The sequence below is a fragment of the Chionomys nivalis genome, chromosome 12 (genome assembly GCF_950005125.1).
Source record: "Chionomys nivalis chromosome 12, mChiNiv1.1, whole genome shotgun sequence".
Classification (NCBI taxonomy): Eukaryota; Metazoa; Chordata; class Mammalia; order Rodentia; family Cricetidae; genus Chionomys; species Chionomys nivalis.
The window spans coordinates 53,073,516-53,095,119 of record NC_080097.1 but is presented as its reverse complement, the minus strand read 5'-3'; the positions used below and the strand labels follow the sequence as shown (position 1 = coordinate 53,095,119).

Here is a 21,604-nt window from a genome sequence, read left to right as displayed (position 1 = left end):
CCCCCTCCTAGGCTCTCCTGATGGTGCCAAGTCTCAGTTTCTCTCCATTACTCCTTCAGTTCTGGGTCTTCATCTGCTACTGAGGCTCCACTTTCTCACAGTGGTTAAGACTCAGCTGTTCTTCATGGCCGCTTCATGTTTTCAAAACCAGTGCCACCTGGGGGACTCTTACATGATGAGAGTCCCCAAACAGTATACAGTGAATGCACTGTTGATAGCTCTGTTCTACTAGACAGATCCACAGGAGTGAGGACACTCCATATGGAGAACCCGACTTGCAAAGCTTTGGGAACACCTGTCCTTTGGATAGTCACTGTCAATTCTGCAGAAGTCTTGTGAAATCATGACATTTCCTCCCTTACAAAATATCCCAGCAGTGTATAAACCATTCACTGAGATAACTTCTTCCTGTACAGGTAACTGTATACCTTTTTCCACACCATGGAGCCCTGGTGTGGAAGCATTTGCTCAGTCAAGCCTGTGTTCTCAGAGTCAAATCTACATAAGTTAATGCCCCACAAGTATCATTATTAACAGGACTCATTGACAAGAAAGGAGCCCCAAGCAGGAGGCACTGAGCAGAGAGACAGTATGTCTGCTCTCACTGGGTCTGGGTGGCCCTGAATTCTCTAGCAGCAGACTCAGGAAGGTGTAATCTACTGGCCTTTTGCTCTAATCTAACAAGCTATTAATACTCTGTGTATTTACCTTTCACCTTGGTTTCAATTAACATAAGATCACAACCCAGAAAATTAACTGTTTATGCCTTTACCCCTAGAGATGCAGGAAAAAGGTGTGGGTCACTAATCCAGACCCAGAGAAAGAATTCCTTCTCACCTGGGTACCAGCAGGTAAGTCAGGTAGCTGGATGCAAATCAAACACCTTTGCCTTTCTCCCAGGCCTGCGGGTTACTATGGTTACCAGCGCTGTGTTCTCAGGCACCAAGGAAAGAAGTAACAGAGCTCAAAAAGTGCCACAGTATTGCATTTTCTACAATAATTAATCACAAACTTTCAGCCTAACTAGTCACACTTAAGACATGTAGTCAGTGCACAAAAACGGCTTCTTAGAATTTTGTATTGATTCTTAATTAATCCTCCAGGTATCTTCCGGGGAGCTTCACAGCCACGCCCGCTCTGAGACGCAAGGCACCTCCTTGTCAGGTCCACCTGATTTTTATGATTCTGTGAAATGCATGCTTGTTAACTCTGTGTGGGTATGCAACCTGGTAACCACGTGGGATGGGAAGCAAAGCAAGCAACAGCAAGAATCATCGAAGAGGAAACATAAAGAAAGCTTTGGAGATAGCACAGGAGAAGTAAATGAGACATGATAAAATGACTTATGTGAGCGAATTTATTTTATTTATCCTCAGATTATCTTTAGCTGGTTTTCGCCTGCTGTGGCAATCCTTCTGAACCCTGAGAGGTTTAGTGGGGTTTACCCCCAACACTTACACGACCAAGTTTGGCTGTCAGCACCAAATACAACTCTGGACACCTCTAAACACAGCTTGCATATGCCGACTCTGAGGAAATATTTCCCAGAAGATCTCACCTCAGTGATGCTGGTCTCTTCCTAATGACAGATTCTCCAACCCCAACAGACCAACAGTCATTATCCCAGAAAAACAAAGGATTTACCTTCGTGGTTTCTGTCTCTTGTTAATCACAGCTGATTCCAATGGACTAGACACTACAGATTCTAAACACAAATGACCCAGCAGAGTTTTTTTCTTCCCTTTGAGACTTCCTAAGTCAGGCCTTTATCATCTGCACTGTCTTGAACATTCTTATCTTCCACGTTCCTTCAGAAGAGCCCACTGAGCTTTCCACACTCAGTGACTTTTCTAGCCCAAAGTTCCCAAGTCCTTCCAAGATATCTCCCAAACACCAACACGGCAATAGTCCATTATGCTGACGCCTATCTGTCTTAGTTAGGGTTACTACTGCTGTGATGAAACACCATGACAAAAGCAAGGGGGTGGTTTATTTGGCTTATACTTCCACATTACTGTTCACGATCAAGGGAAGTCATCACCGGAACTCAAGCAGGGCAGGAGCCTGGAGGCAGGAGTTGACACAGAGGCCATGGAGGAGTGCTACTTACTGCCTTGTTCCTCATGGCTTGCTCAGACTGCTTTCTTATAGAACCCAGGACCACCTTCCCAAGGATGGCCCCATCTACAATGGACTGGACTTCCCCCATTGATTACTAATTAAGAAAATGCTTTAGAGGCTTTCCTACAGAACAATCTTTTTTTTAAGTATCGACTTTTTTATTTAAAAAAAAAAACTATCTTATTTTACATACCAATCCCAGTTCCCTCTCCCTCCTATACTCCCTGTCCCCCAACTTCTCCCCATCCCACCCCCATCCACTCCTCAGAGAGGGTGAGGCCTCCCATGGGGGGTCAACACACTCTGTTACATCATTTGAGTCAGGACCAAGCCCCTGCCTATGTCCAATCTTATGGAGGAATTTTCTCCCTTGATGCTTCCTTGTCTCCAGTGACTCTAGCTTATGTCAAGTTGACATAAAAGTAGCCAACACAGTCAGGAATACACATACTTATAAAAAAATACCCTGGTACCCATAGTGTACCATTCTCCATGATCTGTTGGCATCTGGTGTTGGGAAATTAAATGCACCTGAACCCTATTGCTGCATAAAACTAAGCAGCTACCAGAACTTGACTATTAGCCGCATTGGGAGGCATCTACCCAAAAGAATCTCCCTAGGAACCTCCCTAGGAACCTCCCTTGGATCAGCCATTACCACTTTATGCAAATCAACAGATGCCATTATGTCATGTAAAACTTCAGAGTTAACAAAGCCAAACAAAAGCAAAACCGACCCATTGAAAATGTTTGGGACTATGTGAGTATAATATCACCAGGAGGTAACATCTTGATGTTTAGCGATGAGGCTTTATGGCATGCATTCATAAGGATATAGAGTTATATCTAGTTATATATTATAAATATATTTAGTTATATTCATAACTAAATAGAGTAGTTTTACAATTGTCTTTCACAAAAATTGAACTGATTAATAACCATAGTAAATAACTTCCTGCAGCTGTATCAGATACAATGTTTGACAAACAACTTACGTCTAAAGAGTCCTCCTTCAGTAGGATAAGGGCCATGTTCTGAGACACCAGCCGACAGGAGTACCCTGAAATGGAGAAGGGACAGCATGTGAACTTCATCCTTCCTGGGACTTCCTAATTCAGTGACAGAGACTTCTCTTCTATTCTGAAGATTTATTAAATTTTTATTTGTGTATGTGTGAGGGTTTGCACAAACGGGTGTGCAGTACCCAACATATGCACTTGAGTGAAAATCAGAAAAAGGTTTCTGGGGTCCTTCCCAACCACCCTCTTCCCATTTCCTTGAGACAGGGTCCTCCCCTGAATAGGGAGCCCGTGTTTTCTCAGTTGGACTGGGAGCTAATAAACCCCAGCCATCCTCCTGTCTCCACCCCCACTTGAAGCTGAGGTTACACACATACTCAGAGATCCATCTCACAACCTCCCCTCTTTTTTTTAAAAAAAATATCTATCTATCTATCTATCTATCTATCTATCTATCTATCTACCTATCTATCTATCTATTTATTATGTATACAGTATTCTGTCTGCGTGTATGCCTACAGGCCAGAAGAGGGCACCAGACCTCATTACAGGTGGTTGTGAGCCACCATGTGGTTATTGGGAATTGAACTCAGGACCTTTGGAAGAGCAGGCAATGCTCTTAACCACTGAGCCATCTCTCCAGCCCAAATATAAATATTTTCACTTGTTCATTTTGGAATGTACACCCTAACCTTCACTCAGAATTGTCATTTGTTTAAGAAAAATATTTGGTAAAGTGCCTCAGACAACAAATTATAAAGACAAAAATAATGGCTTTCAATAAAAACATTATTTTGAAGCCATATCAAAAAGTTTATTAATTACACAAATAAGTAACTCAGAGCTTCTCAAGTAGCATAGCTCTTAAAGACCAAGCTAGTATAAAGTGAACATTCCTTATTCCACATGCCTGAGACTAGATATGTTTCAGATTTTCTAGTTTTTAAGTATGTGTATTTAAAGCAAGCCTTAATTTTGAAATGTTTGCATACACATTACTGGTTGAGCATTTCTAATTGAAGAGTCTAAAATACAAAATGCTTCAAAATCTGAAACTGATCAGTTTTGGATGTGGAAGCATTTCAGATTTGTTATTTATTTTAAATTGTTTTTATTGAGTTATTCATTTTTTCTCTGCTCCCCTCCTTTCCTCTCCCCTCCCCTTCCACCTTCTCCCATGATCCCCTTGCTCCCAATTTACTCAGGAGATCTTGTCTTTTTCTACTTCCCATGTAGATTAGATCCATGTCTGTTTCTCTTAGGGTCCTCACTGTTGTCTAGGTTCTCTGGGATTGACAACTTATGTTGGAGAGGATGTGGGGCAAAGGGAACACTCCTTCATAGCTGGTGGGAGTGCAAATTGGTACAGCCACTTTGGATATCAGTATGGCAATTTCTCAGAAAATTAGAAAGCAAACTACCTCAAGATTCAGCAATACCTTTTTGGGTATATACCTAAAGGATGTTCAATCATACTACAAAGACATGTACTCAACTATGTTCATAGCAGCATTATTTGTCATAGCCAGAACCTGGAAACAACCCAAATGCCTCTCAACCGAGTAATGGATAAGGAAAATGTGGTGCATTTACACAATGGAGTACTACACAGTGAAAAAAATGACATCTTGAAATTTGTGGGCAAATGGATGGATCTAGAAAATATCATATTGAGTGAGATAACCCAGATCCAGAAAGACAAATATAACATGGACTCCCCGTAAGTGGCTTTTAGACACAAAGCAAAGAAAAACCAGCCTACAATTCACAATCCTAGATTTTTTTTTTTAATTTAGGATTAAGGTTTTCTAAGGTGTGCCAGGTCTCAGACTCTTGACTTCTGCTCAGATCCTGCTGTTGGAACTCCTTCAGTCAATAGCCTTTAAGATACTGGCCCACTTTGGGCATGGTCTCATGTACTACATACGCAGAACAAAGGAGTGTATGGGGCCCTTTGGCTCATGGCTTCAGTTCTGGTTCCCAGCACACTGCACAGGACTGCAGATGGCTACCAATTCTGTGAGTTTACCCCCTAATAAATAAACCTTTATTAGACATCACTCTGGGCTAGTGTAGAAATATTTCCTTTTGCAACAAAGATGTTAGCTAAGTAAAACAGGGATTAAAATTAATTTTCACTCATTTCATTTTAGCCAGATAAAGCAGTCTGTTTCTAGGATATTCTTAGTTGTTTTTTCCCTGAGTTGACAGTAATTTAATATTTATAATTGCTTTTTAGATAGGGTCTCATGTAGCTCTGGCTGACCTGGAACTTATTATGTAGACCAGTCCAGTCTGAAAATTACAGAGATCCACCTGCCTCTGTTTCCAAAGTTCTGGTTTTAAAGGTATGCTCCACTCTGCTTATTATTTATATTTGGAAGAAGTAGAATGAACTCACCGTTTCTCTGCTAGGCTAATATTAGCGCTTCTGTACTGAATGTTTAGAAAGTAGTGTTCATAGGACTGCAATGTTCTGGCCAGAACTTCAAATAAGAACTTCAGAAACACCCTATCGACTACTCAGAGACTATCTGCAATTGTACCAGACACTAATCTTGAAACTTAACCATCATTTTAGTTTTACAGGATCCCATAAAAATAACATCGCCCCATGACAGTTGGAAGTAATTCTAGAAGATGATGTCCTCTCTCCCAATAAAGTTTGTCCTCAGGGTTTGGGACATCTATTAGGGGTTGGTTATAAGTGGTATAGGATTGGAAGTGGAAATTAAGTAGGCTCTGGAATCTCTTTTTAAAAAAAAAAAATAAAGGAATTAGATGGGATAATAGGTAGATAGGTAGATTAGTGTGAATAAGTTCACACTAACAATAATAGTGAGTAACAGTGAGAATACTCATGAGTTGTTATTTATAGAAAATTTACATTGGTATAGAATCTTGTATATTGATAAAAATTCAAATTATATTTGTCATATTGAATATGATACTATTTCTGTTGACAATATTTGTATACCTATGCAAAGTTATTTTGTCATATTGTATTATGTATGTTTTTACCTCTGCTTAAGATATTTTGTATATTGATGCAATTTTAGGATATATTTATATACTGCACTATACATTTCTACCTCTGATCAAGATACTTATACATTGTTTACATTTTGAGGTTATTGTCCTCATTTGCTGCATATTTGTTTAAAGATTGTTTAACATTTTAATATGAAGCCTTAGTCTTTAAGTTATATAGGTATTAAGAATTATAAGTCAAAAAGAAAAAGAATTATAAGTCAATAATCATCCATGTTTGTTATACTTAGACTAATCAGGTTCTTTAGATGCACAGATAGTTTTGATTTGCCTGGACCTTCTGGTTCTTATTGGAGTAGCCTGTGAGAGCATCTTACGTCGTGATGCCTACCAATGGTTTTCATCCATCCACACGCAGGCATTCATTAGCCAGATTCTCTGGGAAACACCTGAGGACCTCCAACACAACCAACCCACTTTTGTGGACTGGCACCATGCTGAATCACAGTGGTGGCTGCCTGGTGTTGCTGCGATCCCAGAATGTACGATCAGGAAGGATAGATAAATTCTTTCCAATCTTTCAAACATGAATTCATAGAAATCTAGATTTAGACATGTTTGGGAGTGTGAGCTTACTCTCTCCACTTTAGCTCCAAAGGCGAACACTCGTTGGCAGAGCTTTAGGCTGTGAGAAGATAAACGCTTTCCTGCGTGATGTTAATTTTAACCATGGTGAGAAGTCACCCCAGAGGTGTCGCTCTCAGCCCCTCTCGGCTGGCCATCTTACGGAATTCTGAGATTAAAGAGCTAGATCTCAATTTACAAGTGTGGGTTGACTTCTTTACCTGGCTCTTCTCAAAGAGTAGATCTCATTTCATCCAAAACCGTTAAGCATCAAGATCAGCAAACTTGGGTCGGTGCTCACAGCTAGCAGAGTTAAACGTCACAGGTCTGTTGAGGGCAGGTGGTCTCGGATAATTTTCTGAGCGAAACCCAACTTCATTTTCCAAATGAAACAAAACAGCTTAATCTGCTTCTCCTCAGGAGCCTTCAGCTTTCTCTTTAAATTCACTCAAGTGTCACTCACTTACTCATTGCCCACTCCCGCCATGCTGGAGAGGAAGTACTTAGGGGGTTCTCCACCATGTCTTTGTGGACCCTCAGTTGTCAAATAGCATTTTGCTTAAATTGCAAACTACGAAAATGAAGCAGAAACCCAGGGTTTAAAAATTACAGTTTGCTTCAGCAGCTGTTGGTCAAATAAAATACTTCCAGTAAATCCTTCCACAAGAGCGCCAGTAAATCTGTAGCAGTCAAGCTGCCTAGAGTTGCGGGAAGTCCCTAGGGATCAAGAGGTAGGCCAACAAGCAGGAAAACAGTTATTCAAAACGTCCCCCTTTTGAATGCGAAAATAAGATATAGCCCTTCCTTCTGGAGCTATACAGAGGGAAGAAAGCATTTGTGACGCCCAGAACCACTCAATGCTACCCACCGCTGCAGTTAAGATGGGTCTGTATCTGTGTACAAAACTGTTTTGTGTTAGTTACCTCCCTGTCTTTAATCTTTTTAAAAGGATCCTAACATGTTTATTTGTCCGTCTGGCTTTGGAGTTTTAAATGATTCCATCTCTTTTTGTTTTAAAAACACCTGGTAGTTTTAACCAGAAAAATAATGACGTTCCCTTGATGGAACTTAAACAGCTTGGGTGATACCACTGGATCTCTTAGGGATGAAAGAATACCGTAGAGCAGGCAGGACACATACATGCTGAACTCTGCCTCCTGTCCGCTAGTCCAGTGCCTGTCAGCTGGCGAAGTTCAGCACGTGTGTGCATGGCCGTCCAGATGCTCTGCAGTAGAATCCAGGCTCCTCCTCACGTTAGGAGCATGATCTACCCTTTCCTTCAAAGTTATCACCTACTTGCTTGACATCTGCCATTTTCCATGCTATGATGCATTTCAGTCCGGATATGGGGAGATGAGGAAGGTTATGCATGACCCTAGTAGGTTAAGCACATTTTTCTTATCAGCATCAGAGGCAGAAGGCATCCACCCCAGGGCAGCAGCCAACTTGTCCTGCTTTCTGTGATCGGGGCTCATAGGTTACAGCAAGGAAAACCCTATTTAAGACCAAACTTACAGAGGGAAATAATGCATGAAGGACAAGAATAAATACATGCAAGGAAAAAAACAGTACTGAAAAACCAAATACGTTCCCTTCATTTGAGACTGTTACTGGCACATTAAAGGGCTATACGCTTTACGGTTTACTTTCTAGTAATAGCAATGGGTCAGTAGAGAAATGTCACCACACTACTGTCCAATATCATACACTTGAGTGACAGCGGCATGGATGTACAGTGTCCACTGTGGGTGTCCTAGAGACTCAACAAGCACTTCCTGTTCTCTCGCGAATCTAGCGTCAGATGTTTGGGAGCCTAAAGTGTATATATTTAGTAATTACCTCAGATTTTTAAACATGATTAAAAATTTTGAAAATGATCTGCCTAGTTTTTAAATAAAATTCACCCCCGTGGGAAGGTGCTGTCTGCAGCTGAGGTTGTCTGGGGACAGCTGATTCCAAAGAGAAGGGTGTGAAGAAAGGGCAGCCATTGGCATAAGGCACAGAAGCCTGAGGGACCTATCCTGATGAGGGCCAGGCCGCTTACCTCAGAGTTTCTAGCATGCTCTCTTCTAAGATGAACCAGGACAGAGTACGTCCATGAATAAATAAGTGACATAGATCTTGGATTTTTTTCCTTTTATTTTTTTTTTTTTCATTCTTGGCATGCTGGGGATTTGTGTGCACTAAGCAAGCATTCTCTATCCCCGGTTACGTTTCCAGCCCACGAGTTTTACAAACCTATGTATTTGCTTTACTACAAAAATGCCAAGTCTCATGAAGCCAGAATGCCAGAGAGCCAGGTGGTTTAACGTTAACTGAAATGAGCAAGGCTAGATTTATTTTAAAAGTAGCAGCTTCAACGCCTTCCTAAGCCTAAAAGTGATTTGGTTTTTATCTAATTTTCTTAACAACTCATTAAATAAGCAACCAATAGTGGTTTTTGATATTTTCATTCATATACCTTATTGTTCTTTGCTCATTTTTGTCCCTCATCACCTTTCTCCTCCCGTCCCCCTCCAGTGGTCCTCCTTCCACTCTCCAAATAGAGTCCCCTTTGGCTTTCATGGCATTGTGTGTATACATTCTTAGATTTACATCTAGGTTCTCACACTGTTCATGTGCAGTACTGAACTCTCTCTTTCTCATCCCTGCTTCCCCCTTCAGACTCCCTTCTCACCCTTGCATTCCCCTTTTAACCTGCCTATCATATGTGTGTGTTCATCTAGATTTATAGCTATGAGACGGTACCTGTTAGAGAAACATGTGGCATTTGTCTTTCTGAGGCTGGGTTATTTGGCTTAATATGTTAAGACTCTCCCGTTCCATCCATTTTCCTGAAAATGACATCACTTCCTTCTTAACAGGCTATGGTTTACTGTGCATACAACACCTGCGTTTTACCCATTCATCTGTTGGGGGGCACCTAGAGGCTGGGCCACATCTGGGCTACCACCAATAGCGCATCCGTAAACGTGGACGTGTGTGTCTCTGTGGTATGCGGACTTAACTCTCCTCTAGAAACAAACTCAGAAATGGTACAGCCAGATCACACAGCAGTTCTCCAGAATGTGTGTCATTATCAATGTCATTCTGACTTGAAGTCCCTTTTCCTTCATCCTTGGGATGCTCAGCAGCAAGGTTCTGAAGAAGGGTGGGGAAGACAAAGGTGAAAAGTCCCTAGAGAGGCCCGCTTGGAGTAAAGTCACTCACACTGGCTGTAACAATAGAAAGTAGTGAGGAACCTGTAAACCTAGTGAGAACATCTGTCAAAGAAAACTCGGGAAAGAAAGCCATCGAAAATAATCTACATGAATTCTCTTTCCTACCTAAGAGTGGTTAATTTATTTTAAGAGGCCACAATGACTTGTTTGCATGCGTGTGTACATGTTCACATGTGTGTGCGCACGTGCATGTGTGTATACATTTGTAACAGGCAGAACAGACTCATATGAGCATTTCATTGGAGTCCTGGTGGATCTTTGAAACAAAACAGAGATTTGTCAACTGCCAACACAGTAGAAGGACACACATTTTTACAACAGAAACCAGCACCCAGAATTTTATAGAATTGATTACCGATATTGATCGCAGTTTCTTGCTTGTCTCCCGTTAACACCCATATTTTAATTTCTGCCTTCAACAAAGTAGCTATGGTTTCGGGAACCCCGGCTTGAAGACGGTCTTCGATGGCTGTGGCTCCAAGTAACAGTAAATTCTAGATCAGAAAATAGCATCAGTTAAAGGACAGTTCATCTTTAAGAGCAGAGACGCTGACATCCCTGACAGGATCGTTGCCCATGAATGACATTCAACGGTGAAGCAGTCACAAACTGTTGATTGTGTTGAGCTATTCAAAACCCTCCTGTCAATCATTCAGTGGTACCTGGGTGTTCTGTTTAGTTTGTACCAACTCGACACAGGCTAGAATCACCTGGGAAGTAAAGTCTCAGTTAAGAAAATGCCTCCATCAGATTGATGGGTAGGCAGGTCTCTGGTGCACTTTTTGCATTGATTGATGATTGAAGTAGGAGCTGGCTGTAGGCAGTGCCAGTCCTGGGCAGATGGCCCTAAGTTTATAAGAGAGCAGGCTGAGCAAGTCAGGAGGAGCAAGCACGGAAGCAGCACCCCTTCATGGCCTCTGCTTCAGTTTCTCCCTTGAGTTCCCACCCTGACTTCCCTCCATTGTGGGGGAAGAAGAGAAATCCTAAATGTGTACTCTTTGACATGGGCACGGTCACATCATGGACCAATGCTTCAGGCCACGAGCATGACAAAGCCTTCCCTGGGTGAGGCTTAGACGGATGGCAACACTTACTTCCCTCTGGGCCCAGTGCAAGCGTTGATAGTGTGTGCAGAAATGTCTATCACAGCTTTCTCCTCCCCTGGATGTTTAAGGCATGAAGACTGCTCCCCTACAGAAATGTTCCTTTGGAGATTAGCTGAACCTGTCTCCTTGTTCAATTGTATGCAATAAGCCTGTCTCCTTATCTGTATGTGATAACCCCGCCTCCCTGTTCAGCTATATGCAATAACCCCATCCCCTTGTTCAACTGTTTATAATAAGCACATTGCACTTCCAGGGTGCTGTGGCTTCCCCAACCAAGAGTTCAGACCGCCCAATCCCAGCTTTTCTGTGTCCATATGTCTGTGTGATTGCCATTTTTTCATCCCCTCGCTGTCCTAGTCAGGATTTGGGAACCCAAGCTGGCTTGGACACAACACTTCATGATAGATTCTAGCCTGTGAGTTGAGATAAACCCTTTTCTCTCCAAGTTGCTCTTGTTCATAGCATTTATCACAGTGTCAGAAAGCAAACTGAGACACTGGGCATCATCTGGAAACAGAGTGTGTGTGTGTGGGGGGGGGCTGATATTAAACACATGAATGAGGTCATTATCAAGATAGATTTACCTATCAAAGAATTGATTCCCATTGTGACAGTTATCTGGCAGGATAGCAATTAAAAGCCTGTGATTGAAGAATTCAATAGTGGGATGCTAGAAGTATAGCACAAGGGTACAGCAAGCAGCCCCAACTTCCATCCCCAGAACTATGCAATGGTTAGTGGAATAAACTCAAGGTCAAGGAAACTCCAAACTGTTGCCCCATCATTCTCTTTGAAGCAGAGGAAAATCAACTCATGCAGAGGGCAAGTGTCAATGTGTCAAACTTCCTAGGTGCCTACACTATGCCTGGCAGTCTGGCAGGTACCTGAGAGACTGTGTAGAGGGCCTTCGTACTTGTTCATCCCCTTAGTCATTCATACAGTACCTCAGTTTAGTTATCCAAGCAAAGAAAGACCCAACTGCTGTGTGATCGCCTACTACATGGGCATAACACCCATTTCGTCACTTTTCTGACCATAAACATAATATTCAATATTTCCAGTGCTGTTCATTGTACTTTTCTCTGTATTTGGGTAATAAAATGTGGTCCTAAATGGACTGTACACATAGGAAATGAAGAGGAACATCACTTGAAATGCAAGGAAACTGTAACCTAACCTAAGAGCATCCCAGTAATCAAAGAAACAAGTCCTAGACAATCAGAGGAACTGGTCCTCTAGCCAACCAGGAACAGAAACACACCCATAAAAGGTAAAGGTGACAGAAGCATACAGTTCTCTGTATATGTCACGTCACCATCTGACAATAGGACAGATGTGGTGGGACATCCTAGGCACCTTTTCCCACCAGTAATTCTGCCTCACTCAGGATCTTGTCTCCTTTAAGTAAACTGATAAGCGTAACTTATTTCCATCAATAAGGCAGAGTGGTAGATGCTTAGATTTGGTTCTATTTCCTACCCCAATTCTATTAAATAACTTGATATAAGCAGCTGAATATCAAGCTCAAGCAGAAACTGGATATGGAAAAGTGAAATTATAAAGCTAGAAAAGGACAGCAGGCGATGGCCTCCAAGGTACAGAATCTAGAAGATGGATAGTCCAGAGGCTGCTGATATCACCCAAAAAGGTTGAAATCTAACTTCCAGACTTTAGGGTATTGAAATTATAAAGTATATAAAGAAGTATGAAATTACCTAACATACTGGAACACACAGAAAAGAAAATACCAGGACAGAAAGCAAAGCAGGCAGCAAGGGACAGTAAAGGCAAAGCATGGGCATCATTTGAGTGAGTGTGGAAATTATCCATGGATACAGGGTCTACCCAGTGTGCACAGTGCTCCATGCATGGGGCTCAGCAGGTGAGCCAATCTTAGGGCCAAACTCAGGCAAAGCCAGAGCCATCAAAGCTGGTTTGCATGTGTGTTTTTGTTTGTGTGCTTATATACTGATGCAAATGAGTTTGTGTGTGTGTGTGCTTGTATGTGTATGTACATGCTTTGCATGTGTGCTTGGTCACATGTTTATAAACTGACGTCTGTGTCTTGGGCGTTTTTCCTTGTCTATCATTCTCCCACTACCCTTTGTTTTGAGGCTGGGTCTCTCAATGGCTTGGAACTTGTCACATAAGTTAATCCAGCTGATCATCAAGTCTCAGAGACTCTTTTGTCTCTACCTCCCCAGTACTGGGGTCCCCAGTGGTGCCATCATTCTCTGCTCTTTTGTTTGGTTTTTTTAAATAAAGGTTCTGGGGGTCAAACTCAGGTCCTTGCACTTGCAGAACAAGCCCTTTATAGACGAGCCAACGTTTCAGCCCATCAGTACTAGTTTTGACCAGATAGTTAAGGTTTCATCAGTACCTGATTGAGGGTGACGAGACGTTTCAGACAACCTAACCTGAGAACATCCCAAAGCAAAAAAATAATGAAAACTTGAGGTCCATGGGGACAGTTAGAGAAAGCAACAACATCCCAAGACAACAAACGGAGTCTTATCCAAAGACTGCTCAGAAGTGTGCCATCCTTCACTGGGCAGACGCTTTGACTAGCGTAATTACCTTCTCGATGATCTCATAACACTCTTCTAGCCTCTGTGCTCTGTCCTTCAGTATGATGCTGGCCTCCTGATAGACTTTCAGCCACTCCTCGTACTCATTCTCAGAAAGATCCGCGTAGGCCACACACAGAGTCCGCAGGCCTGCAAGGCAGCCGCAGGTAAGCGGTGGCGAGAAGGACACATCACATGCCACTCTTTATGTCAGGGTGGCCCAAACTTTAAAGTCACCTGCTTCTCAGGCCCCTCTAATGTAACGTTCACACGTTTACAAAGGGAATTTTAAAATTGACTATTGTGATGGTTAATATTGATTGCTAACTTGATAGGATGTAGAGTCGTCTAGGAAACACAGTTCTGAGCGTGTCTGTGGAGACTTTCTAGGTGCAGGGAGGAATGTCCCACTCCATGGGCTATACCCTGTGTCCCACACTGAATACAGCACAGAGATAGAGGTGAGCACCAGCTTCATCTCCCTCTGCTTCCTAAGATGCAACGCGAAAGGCTGCCTCAACTCCAGTCGCCATCCCTTCCCCTCCATGATGAACTGCACCCTCGAACTCTGAGCCAAAATAAACCCCTTCTTTCTTAAGTGGCTTTTGCCAAGTATCTTGTTGTAGCATTAAGAAAAGTAATTCATATCCCCCCTGTGTTTTCATATAAACTAACATAAGCTGTCCTTCCTATAAATTTAGGCGTGTATGAGATCCCGTGAGTGAATTTCCCACTGTGGACAGGTATAGAATCTGTGCAGCTCACATGCGTGTGTCACTGGCAGCTGGAAGCAGAGGAGTCAGGAAGTACATCTTAAGGCATCCATAAGAAGCCTATTGTGCTATGATACGGAGAAGCTGGGCCCTCAAGCAGTCATGCCCTCGCGTGTGTGCATGTGTCTAGACATGGGAGCTCACTACACTCAGAGTGGAACACTCATTGCTTAAGCCTCTATCATCACATTCTCCAGAAGGAAAACCTGACATCACCATTATCCCAAGGTTTCCAGAGAGTTCCTGCTTACAGTGAGCAATGAGAATTATTACCTGCTTACGCCCTAGACAAGCCAGTGATAGCACAAGGTCAGGGAAAGGACCCCTAGAGTATCCGAGCAAAGGGACAGTTGTGATTCTGTTTGCTGTGGGTTAGTTAGCTGCCTCCTGTTTCCATGCCTCCTGGGAAGAGCAGAGTCAAACACAGGTCATTCATTTTGGACTCTGCCACCTGCTTCCTCACTGTCACAGGAGATGGGAGGGGACAAAGGCAGCTGAAAACTCAATCCTGAGAAGCAAGTTGGTACTACATGAGAAGCACACATCTGTCCAAAGGCACGCATGCCTGCCTGCCCATGTAGCACCACGGACACATGAAATCTCAGCTTCAGTGTCAAAATTTTTTACTTACCTTCTGTGGCAAAATATTCCAGATGGCACAATGTCTCCTCCATGTACTTCGAGTCTTTTGAAAGTCTTTCAAAGATTACATTATCCTGCGAAAGAGGGAAACACTCACTGAGACGGGCAGAACCCAGAGGACATCTGCCAGCGGGCACGCACAACACGGCTTTCTTCGTAAGTGTTTACCTAATGTACCTGAAAATACTTGATGGGGCAAAGAGTGGAGCTCTCAGTTGGGCCAAACGTGAGCTTTGCAAAATACACCCAACAATATCAAAAGTTGTGTGCATGTAAAAAGTCAAAAAGAAACAATGGGGAGATTCTGCGAGCAGAGACACGATCAAGGCTACCTCAGTGCCCACATTTGCACACACATGCAAAACTCAAACCGCGAATGGAAGTGTTTCAGATTTGGGGTATTTGCAGATTTCGGAGTACATGTGTACACATATGATGTGATATCTCAGGGATGGGAGCTCATCTAAACATTCATGTTTCGTGTCCACCCTATTTACACAGCCTGAAGATAATGTTATACCCTTCTCCTGGCTACATTTAAACTGGAACTCATACCATGAAGTCGGATGTGGAATTTTCTACACCATGTCAGTGCTTACAAAGTTTTGGATTGGAGCTTTTTAAAATTTATTACGTTTTTGTAGTGTGTGTGCCTGTGTGTGTGTGTGTGTGTGTACGCGCCTGTGTGTGCCTGTGTGTGCCTGTGCCTGTGTGTCTGTATGTGATGTGATGGACCACAAGGAGAGAATGGCGGAATGGGAGGTAGGGAGGTAGGGAGGTCGGAGGACAGCCTGCAGGAATCAGTTCTCTCCTTCCAGCACACGGGTCTAAGGATCAACTCCCGTGGTCGGGCTTGGCAGCAAGCCCCCTCACCTGCTGAGGCATCCCATCAGTACAGATGTGGGAAATTTTTGCTGGTAGATTGTTTTCTATTTGTCTGTCTTCTGCTTTTCTGAGGCAGGTTCTCACTGGAGACCACACAGGTCCGTTTGCCTCTGCCTCTCAAGTGCTGGGACAAAAGGTGTGAGCCACCATGCCCAGCTAATTTGAGATGTTTTTATTAGGGTGTTCACCCCATAACATCTTTATGCAAAAGTGAAAATAATAAAGTAATACCCTAATTTATTCTAATACAACCTTACTTGCCAATAATGGAAGTTCCCACAATCAAAGTGACCATGTGCCTGGAGTTTTTGACGCACGTTTGATGAGAGATATCTAGTTGGCACAGCCTGCACCTCATGACTGACAGGCAGGAATGGGTGCCTGTATGTTCCTGATAACCCACTATATAAATTAGCATCTCAAGACACTAATAAATTTTTTAAACTAAACTAGCTTTTCAGAGGGGAGGGGAAGGTTTGGACAAAACTAACCCCACAAGAGTCTGACAGGCACGAGCAGCAATTTCACATCTACGCTGCCTGCTTTCACCGCAGTTCTTTTCTAGCTGCTGCAGCTACAAGCAGCACACAAAGCCAGCCCCAAAACAAGGTCATGTGATACTGTGACCTCAGTGGCCTTAACTAAAGCTGTCATTACCATAAAGGTAGAATTCCTTTACCAAGGCGGTGGTGGCACGCGCCTTTAATCCCAGCACTTGGGAGGCAGAGGCAGGCGGATCTCTGTCAGTTGGAAGCCAGCCTGGGCTACAAAGCAAGCTCTAGGACAGCCAGAGCTGTTACACACATTGAGTTCCTATCCATGACTGATGAAGATGAGTAACCTTGGCTGTTCATCACTGGCCCAGGTATTTCGCGGCATTGTCTCAAATTAAGTTTGATAATTTGTCCCTTCACCCCACAGAACCACCATATAACAGGGTACAATTTTACAAATATAATTTATAAGCGGTAATAGCTTTCCTTATCAATAACATCTTTGGCGTTTGGTTATTATTCGTTAGGGATACTGGAGAAAAAGTCAGACGTAGGAAAGAAGTACAAAAGGAACTGTAAAAATAGATCCACACACAAACACGCTCTTGTCCCCCATGGCGCAGCTCTCTCTCTGCCACAAGGAAGAAAATGATCCTGGAAAGACAGTTGCTGGGGAACCAACAATATCAGAGAACAGAAAGTTTACCACAGGCCAGCACAATGCCGTCATCTTTACAGACGCCAAGAGAGGATTCTGGGTGGCACACCGAGTGTCCAAAGCTCACTACGGGATAAAAGCAGACTTTTCGCTGCCCACTCTTATCTAATGGCGCCTCGAACCCACGCTCTTGGTGTCCTATTGGAACTGTGTTTCAGCTTTGGGCAGAGAGTGGAGGATATGTGCACAGCAGTTTGGGAAGCAATACTTTGACAAAGCAGCCTCCAAGGAGTTGGCCGAGCCCTTCGTAGCACTGGTACTTACAGCTCCCTTGCAGTAGAGTCGAAGTTGTCCCGATGGAGTTCGAACAATGACAGACATCCTTTTCCGGTCACTGGAATAGTAAAGGAGTAGGGGAGGGGAGGAAAAAGCCATCACCCGTCTGCTTTACAGGACCCAGTTCCAATAACTGAGCACAAAACAAAAGGTGCCAAGTCTAGAAGCAGCGAGCTCCATCTCTCCTCAGCTTTGTCCTCAAAGTAAAACTTCAACTGTATAGTTTACTCATTTATCCCAAACGGACAGAAGCTCACATGCCTTGCCGTGCCATAAGGACTCACGGCACGGCTGTTCACCAAAGAGCCAGAAACAGAACATTTGCGCATGAGCCGGGCACGCGGAAGCACTGTCAAGCCCTTCCGGGACCACTCTATTTCACAGCTCCAGAGTCACCCCCCCCCCCGCCCCCGAACAGCCAGGTGGGAGAGTCAACACACTTCAGAAGCCCCTCGTTGGATAAAGAAGTTACGAATTCATAGACGTGGCTGGCCCAGCACCAACTACTTTCTCTCCTCTTGCTGTAGCAAAGACCCTTCCTTACACACCCTTTATCCTCAGGGTCAAGCCCGCTTGCTGAGCTTCAGGGACTTCTGCTGCCGGAGGCCCCCTAAATCGTCTTTCCTTACCTCTGTAGTGTTGGCTTACTTCCCACCGGCCCTCTCATGTACCGCCACAGGCCGAGGCAAGACTGCCATTCTCTTTCCCTACACTTTCTGGGCTGTGCTTTGCCAACACTTCCCCTACTAGAACACATCCTCCACCCCGGGTCTTTCCTTGTGGTGATTCCCACACTCTGAGCCACGGCACTCTCTGGGATGCGTCTTCCTTCTCTCTCAGCTCCTAGGCTGCTTCATTTTCTTAATGTACAAAGCAGATGATCAGCGACTGCCCCAAAGCAATCTTACAGAAGGAAGTGGCGTTAGGGAAATGATACGTCCATTACAATGTATCAGAACCTGCAACCATGATTGACACTTCTGCTCCTTCACTTTAGACACTAGACCCCTGTGTTTCCATCCACAGCCACCTGCTATTATCTCATTCCCTTTCCTCTTCCTTCCGGGCTGGCTGTCAACAGCTGGCTGCAGTTAATGCAGCACAGGGCAGCCGTTGCCAACAGGAGACATGCTAGGGGCTAGAAAGATGGCTCAGAGGGCGAAGGGCTCACAGTATGAGGATAAGGACCCAAGCATGGGTCACCAGCATCCACACGGAAGCAAACCATGGTGGTGTGTCTCTAGAACTCAGGGCCAGGAGACTGGACAGGCAGATCCTGGCTTTTCGCGACCAGCCAGCCCATCTAAACAGTGAGCTCTAGGTTCAGTGAGAGACTGTGATGGCTGTCTGCCTCAAACACCAGGTAGAGGATGAGAAAGAAGACACAGGATTTCTACTTCTGACTTCCATAAGCACAGACACAGGAGAGCACACACATACGTGTAAGACACATGCATTACAAGCCAGGGGGAGGGAGAGAAGGAGAAGAAAGAGGGGGAAGAGGAGGAGGAAGAAGAGGAGGAGAAGGAGGAGGGGGAAGAGGAGGAAGAGGGGAAAAAGGAAAAGGAGGAGGAGGGAGAGGAGGAGGAAGAAGAGGAGGAGGAGGAGGAGGGGGAAGAGGGAAGAGGGGAAAGAGGAAAAGGAGGAGGAGGGAGAGGAGGAGGAAGGAGAGGAGGAGGGAGAGGAGAAGGAAGAGGGGGAAGAGGAGGAAGAGGAGAAAGAGGAGGAGGAGGAGGGAGAGGAGGAGGAGGAGGGAGAGGAGGAGGAAGAGGGGAGGAGGAGGAGGAGAAAGAGGAGGAGGAGGAAGAGAAAGAGGAGGAGGGAGAGGCGGAGAAGGAGGAGGGAGAGGGTGAAGAGGGGGGAGGAGGAGGGGGAAGAGGAGGAAGAGGGAGAGGAGGAGGAAGAGGGAGAGGGGGAAGAGGGGGGAGGAGGAGGAGAGGAAGAGGAGAAGGAAGAGGGGGAGAGGAGGAGGAAGAGGGAGAAGGGGGAGGAGGAGGGAGAGGAGGAGGGAGAGAAGGAAGAAGAGGAAGAAGAGGAGGAAAAGGAGGAGGAAGAAGAGAAGGAAGAGGGGTGAGGAGGAGCATACAGAAAGTCCCAGGAGGCATCTAGCATGGCGGGAAGCTCCAGGCAGGCACACCATCACCACACCTATAAGAACTGCTGCCATCATCTTCTCTGTGGCTCATCTGACCCCAAGGGCTTCTCCCCAACAGAGCCAAGCTCACGGCTCCGAGTTCCAAGTTAGGCAGGAAAACATTTCCTTTGAGAGGACAGGAAAACATTGCACCTTTCAAGCCATGATGAACCATTTAACAAAGGTTCTAGGAAACTAAGTATTTTCATTTTCTTTTTTTCGGACTAGCCTGGAACTCACTATGTAGCTTACGTTGGTCTCAAACTTGAGGCCTTGCCTCAGTTTTTCACAGGCTGGAATTACACTGCCTGAGCAACCATGCCCAGCTCCATCAATTTTTTGATATCAGGAAAAGGTGGTCTCAAGACAAAAAAAAAAAAAAAAAAGTCACTCTAGTATTGGAAGGCAGCTCTGCTCACGCGGCGTAACCACAATGCCATCCCTCTGTTCTACTCCTGAGCGACCACTGTGCAAGAGGGAGACATTCAGACACGGCTCCTCAGATTAAACTATGGATGCTCCAGGGGAGCCATAGAGTCTGACAGATATTCCTAGATCTTAAAGAAGCTGTGCTGGGTGTGAAGGCTTCAGGGGAGCCCTAAGGGAAGAGCCTTGTGAAGGCCTAGCCTCCTGTGAGGGTGAATGGACTCTCTCTCCTCTGTGGTCACATGTTAGCTTCTTGCTCAGATGGCAATGGAGGGTGACCTCACAGAACCTGGGCCGAGACAATGAGGACAGCGAACGCCCTGGCCACATTCTCCCAGCCACGCTCTGTATCTGCAGCTGTTAATGCAAGAGCACCTAGCTCGAAACAGCAAAAGGATCGCTCTCAGAAAAAACAGAGGGAAGTGGTGAATTTTGCTCTTCTCAGTGAAACCCTTAAATTCTAAGATGGGGGTTTGTGAGGGGGCTGGCTTTTATCGTGATTAATGCTTAAATACAAATCATGCTACACAATCAGAAAAATCTTTAAGTGAAGCAATTAAAAATATATGAAATGTTTCATGTCTAGTGTATGAAAGAGAAACATACCTAGAAAATTCCAGAACATTGAGGATTCCAAACGTCTGTTCTTGCCCCATCTATAAAACAAAACAAAAGGGGGGGGGGGCTCTTACCTGAAGTGGAAAAATACTAAATCAATCCCCCCTCCTAAATACCACCACACACACACACACACTCACTCACACGTGCACACACACAAATACACACAAATGCACACACACACGTTGGGACCAATTGGAGTTTGGCCTTCAGCTGCTCTTCCCTGCTAAAGCCTTCTAATTGAAGTTACTAAAAGCTGTGCCTTGCCTAGAGGATCAGAGGATGGGATTTTTCACCTGTTGGCCATTGACTGCTGGGTATTTAAAGCCTCCATGGTGTTATTAAAGAAGGGCCTTTGTACCAGTGATTGGAGGTCCGTGTGTCTGTCTGTGTGTCTGTGTTGTGTTTTCTCAACCTCCAGCCCCTTGCCCAAAGTTCGTGAACTGGATTATAGCGCATAGTGCGCGGGGGGGGGGGGGGGGGTTCCTTGGCGCGCACACACACACATACACACACACACACACACACACACACACACACACACGCTGCCCCTACCCTCCACTAGCTAGCCCTCTACACCAGCATTCATAGCCTGGACTGTGTTCTCACAGTCTGGCGGGGTCAGCGCGCCCTCTTCTGGCAGAAGCTCTCATTCTCTTTCCGAGACAGGCTCCTAAACTCTGTGAGATCACTACAAAGCTTTGAAAATGAAGGATACAAGCCGCGCAGCACCATCCGAGACCTTGGGGTCAGCTCTGCTTATGAATGATGCAGGAATTCACACGTGACCTAAGGTGGTCTCCAGCAGGTCTGAGCACTTCCACACTCACCACGACACCATCACACTGAGTTAGCATCAGAAAAAGCAACCAGCAGGTTCAGGACAGCTCTTCCAAAGTACTGTCCTCAAACTTAATGGAAAACCTTGACATATAAGGATTTGGAGATTCTGAATTTCTACATAAGGGACTCTGGGTCTGAACCTGTTT

At 44.5% G+C, this 21,604-nt stretch overlaps 1 protein-coding gene across 3 annotated transcripts in view; it reads right to left on the bottom strand.

Moving 5' to 3' along the window:
* The window catches only part of Atp8a2 (ATPase phospholipid transporting 8A2), a 568,530-nt gene that overhangs the window by 381,999 nt on the left and 164,927 nt on the right, over positions 1-21,604 (bottom strand). For all 3 annotated transcript variants that reach the window (XM_057785806.1, XM_057785804.1, XM_057785805.1), the window contains exons 19-24: positions 20,604-20,653; positions 17,426-17,495; positions 15,054-15,138; positions 13,660-13,799; positions 10,332-10,470; positions 3,117-3,181 (exon numbers count right to left, since the gene is read on the bottom strand). In XM_057785806.1, coding sequence (XP_057641789.1) covers positions 3,117-3,181; positions 10,332-10,470; positions 13,660-13,799; positions 15,054-15,138; positions 17,426-17,495; positions 20,604-20,653 — 549 coding nt within the window. The remainder of the gene's footprint in view (positions 1-3,116; positions 3,182-10,331; positions 10,471-13,659; positions 13,800-15,053; positions 15,139-17,425; positions 17,496-20,603; positions 20,654-21,604) is intronic.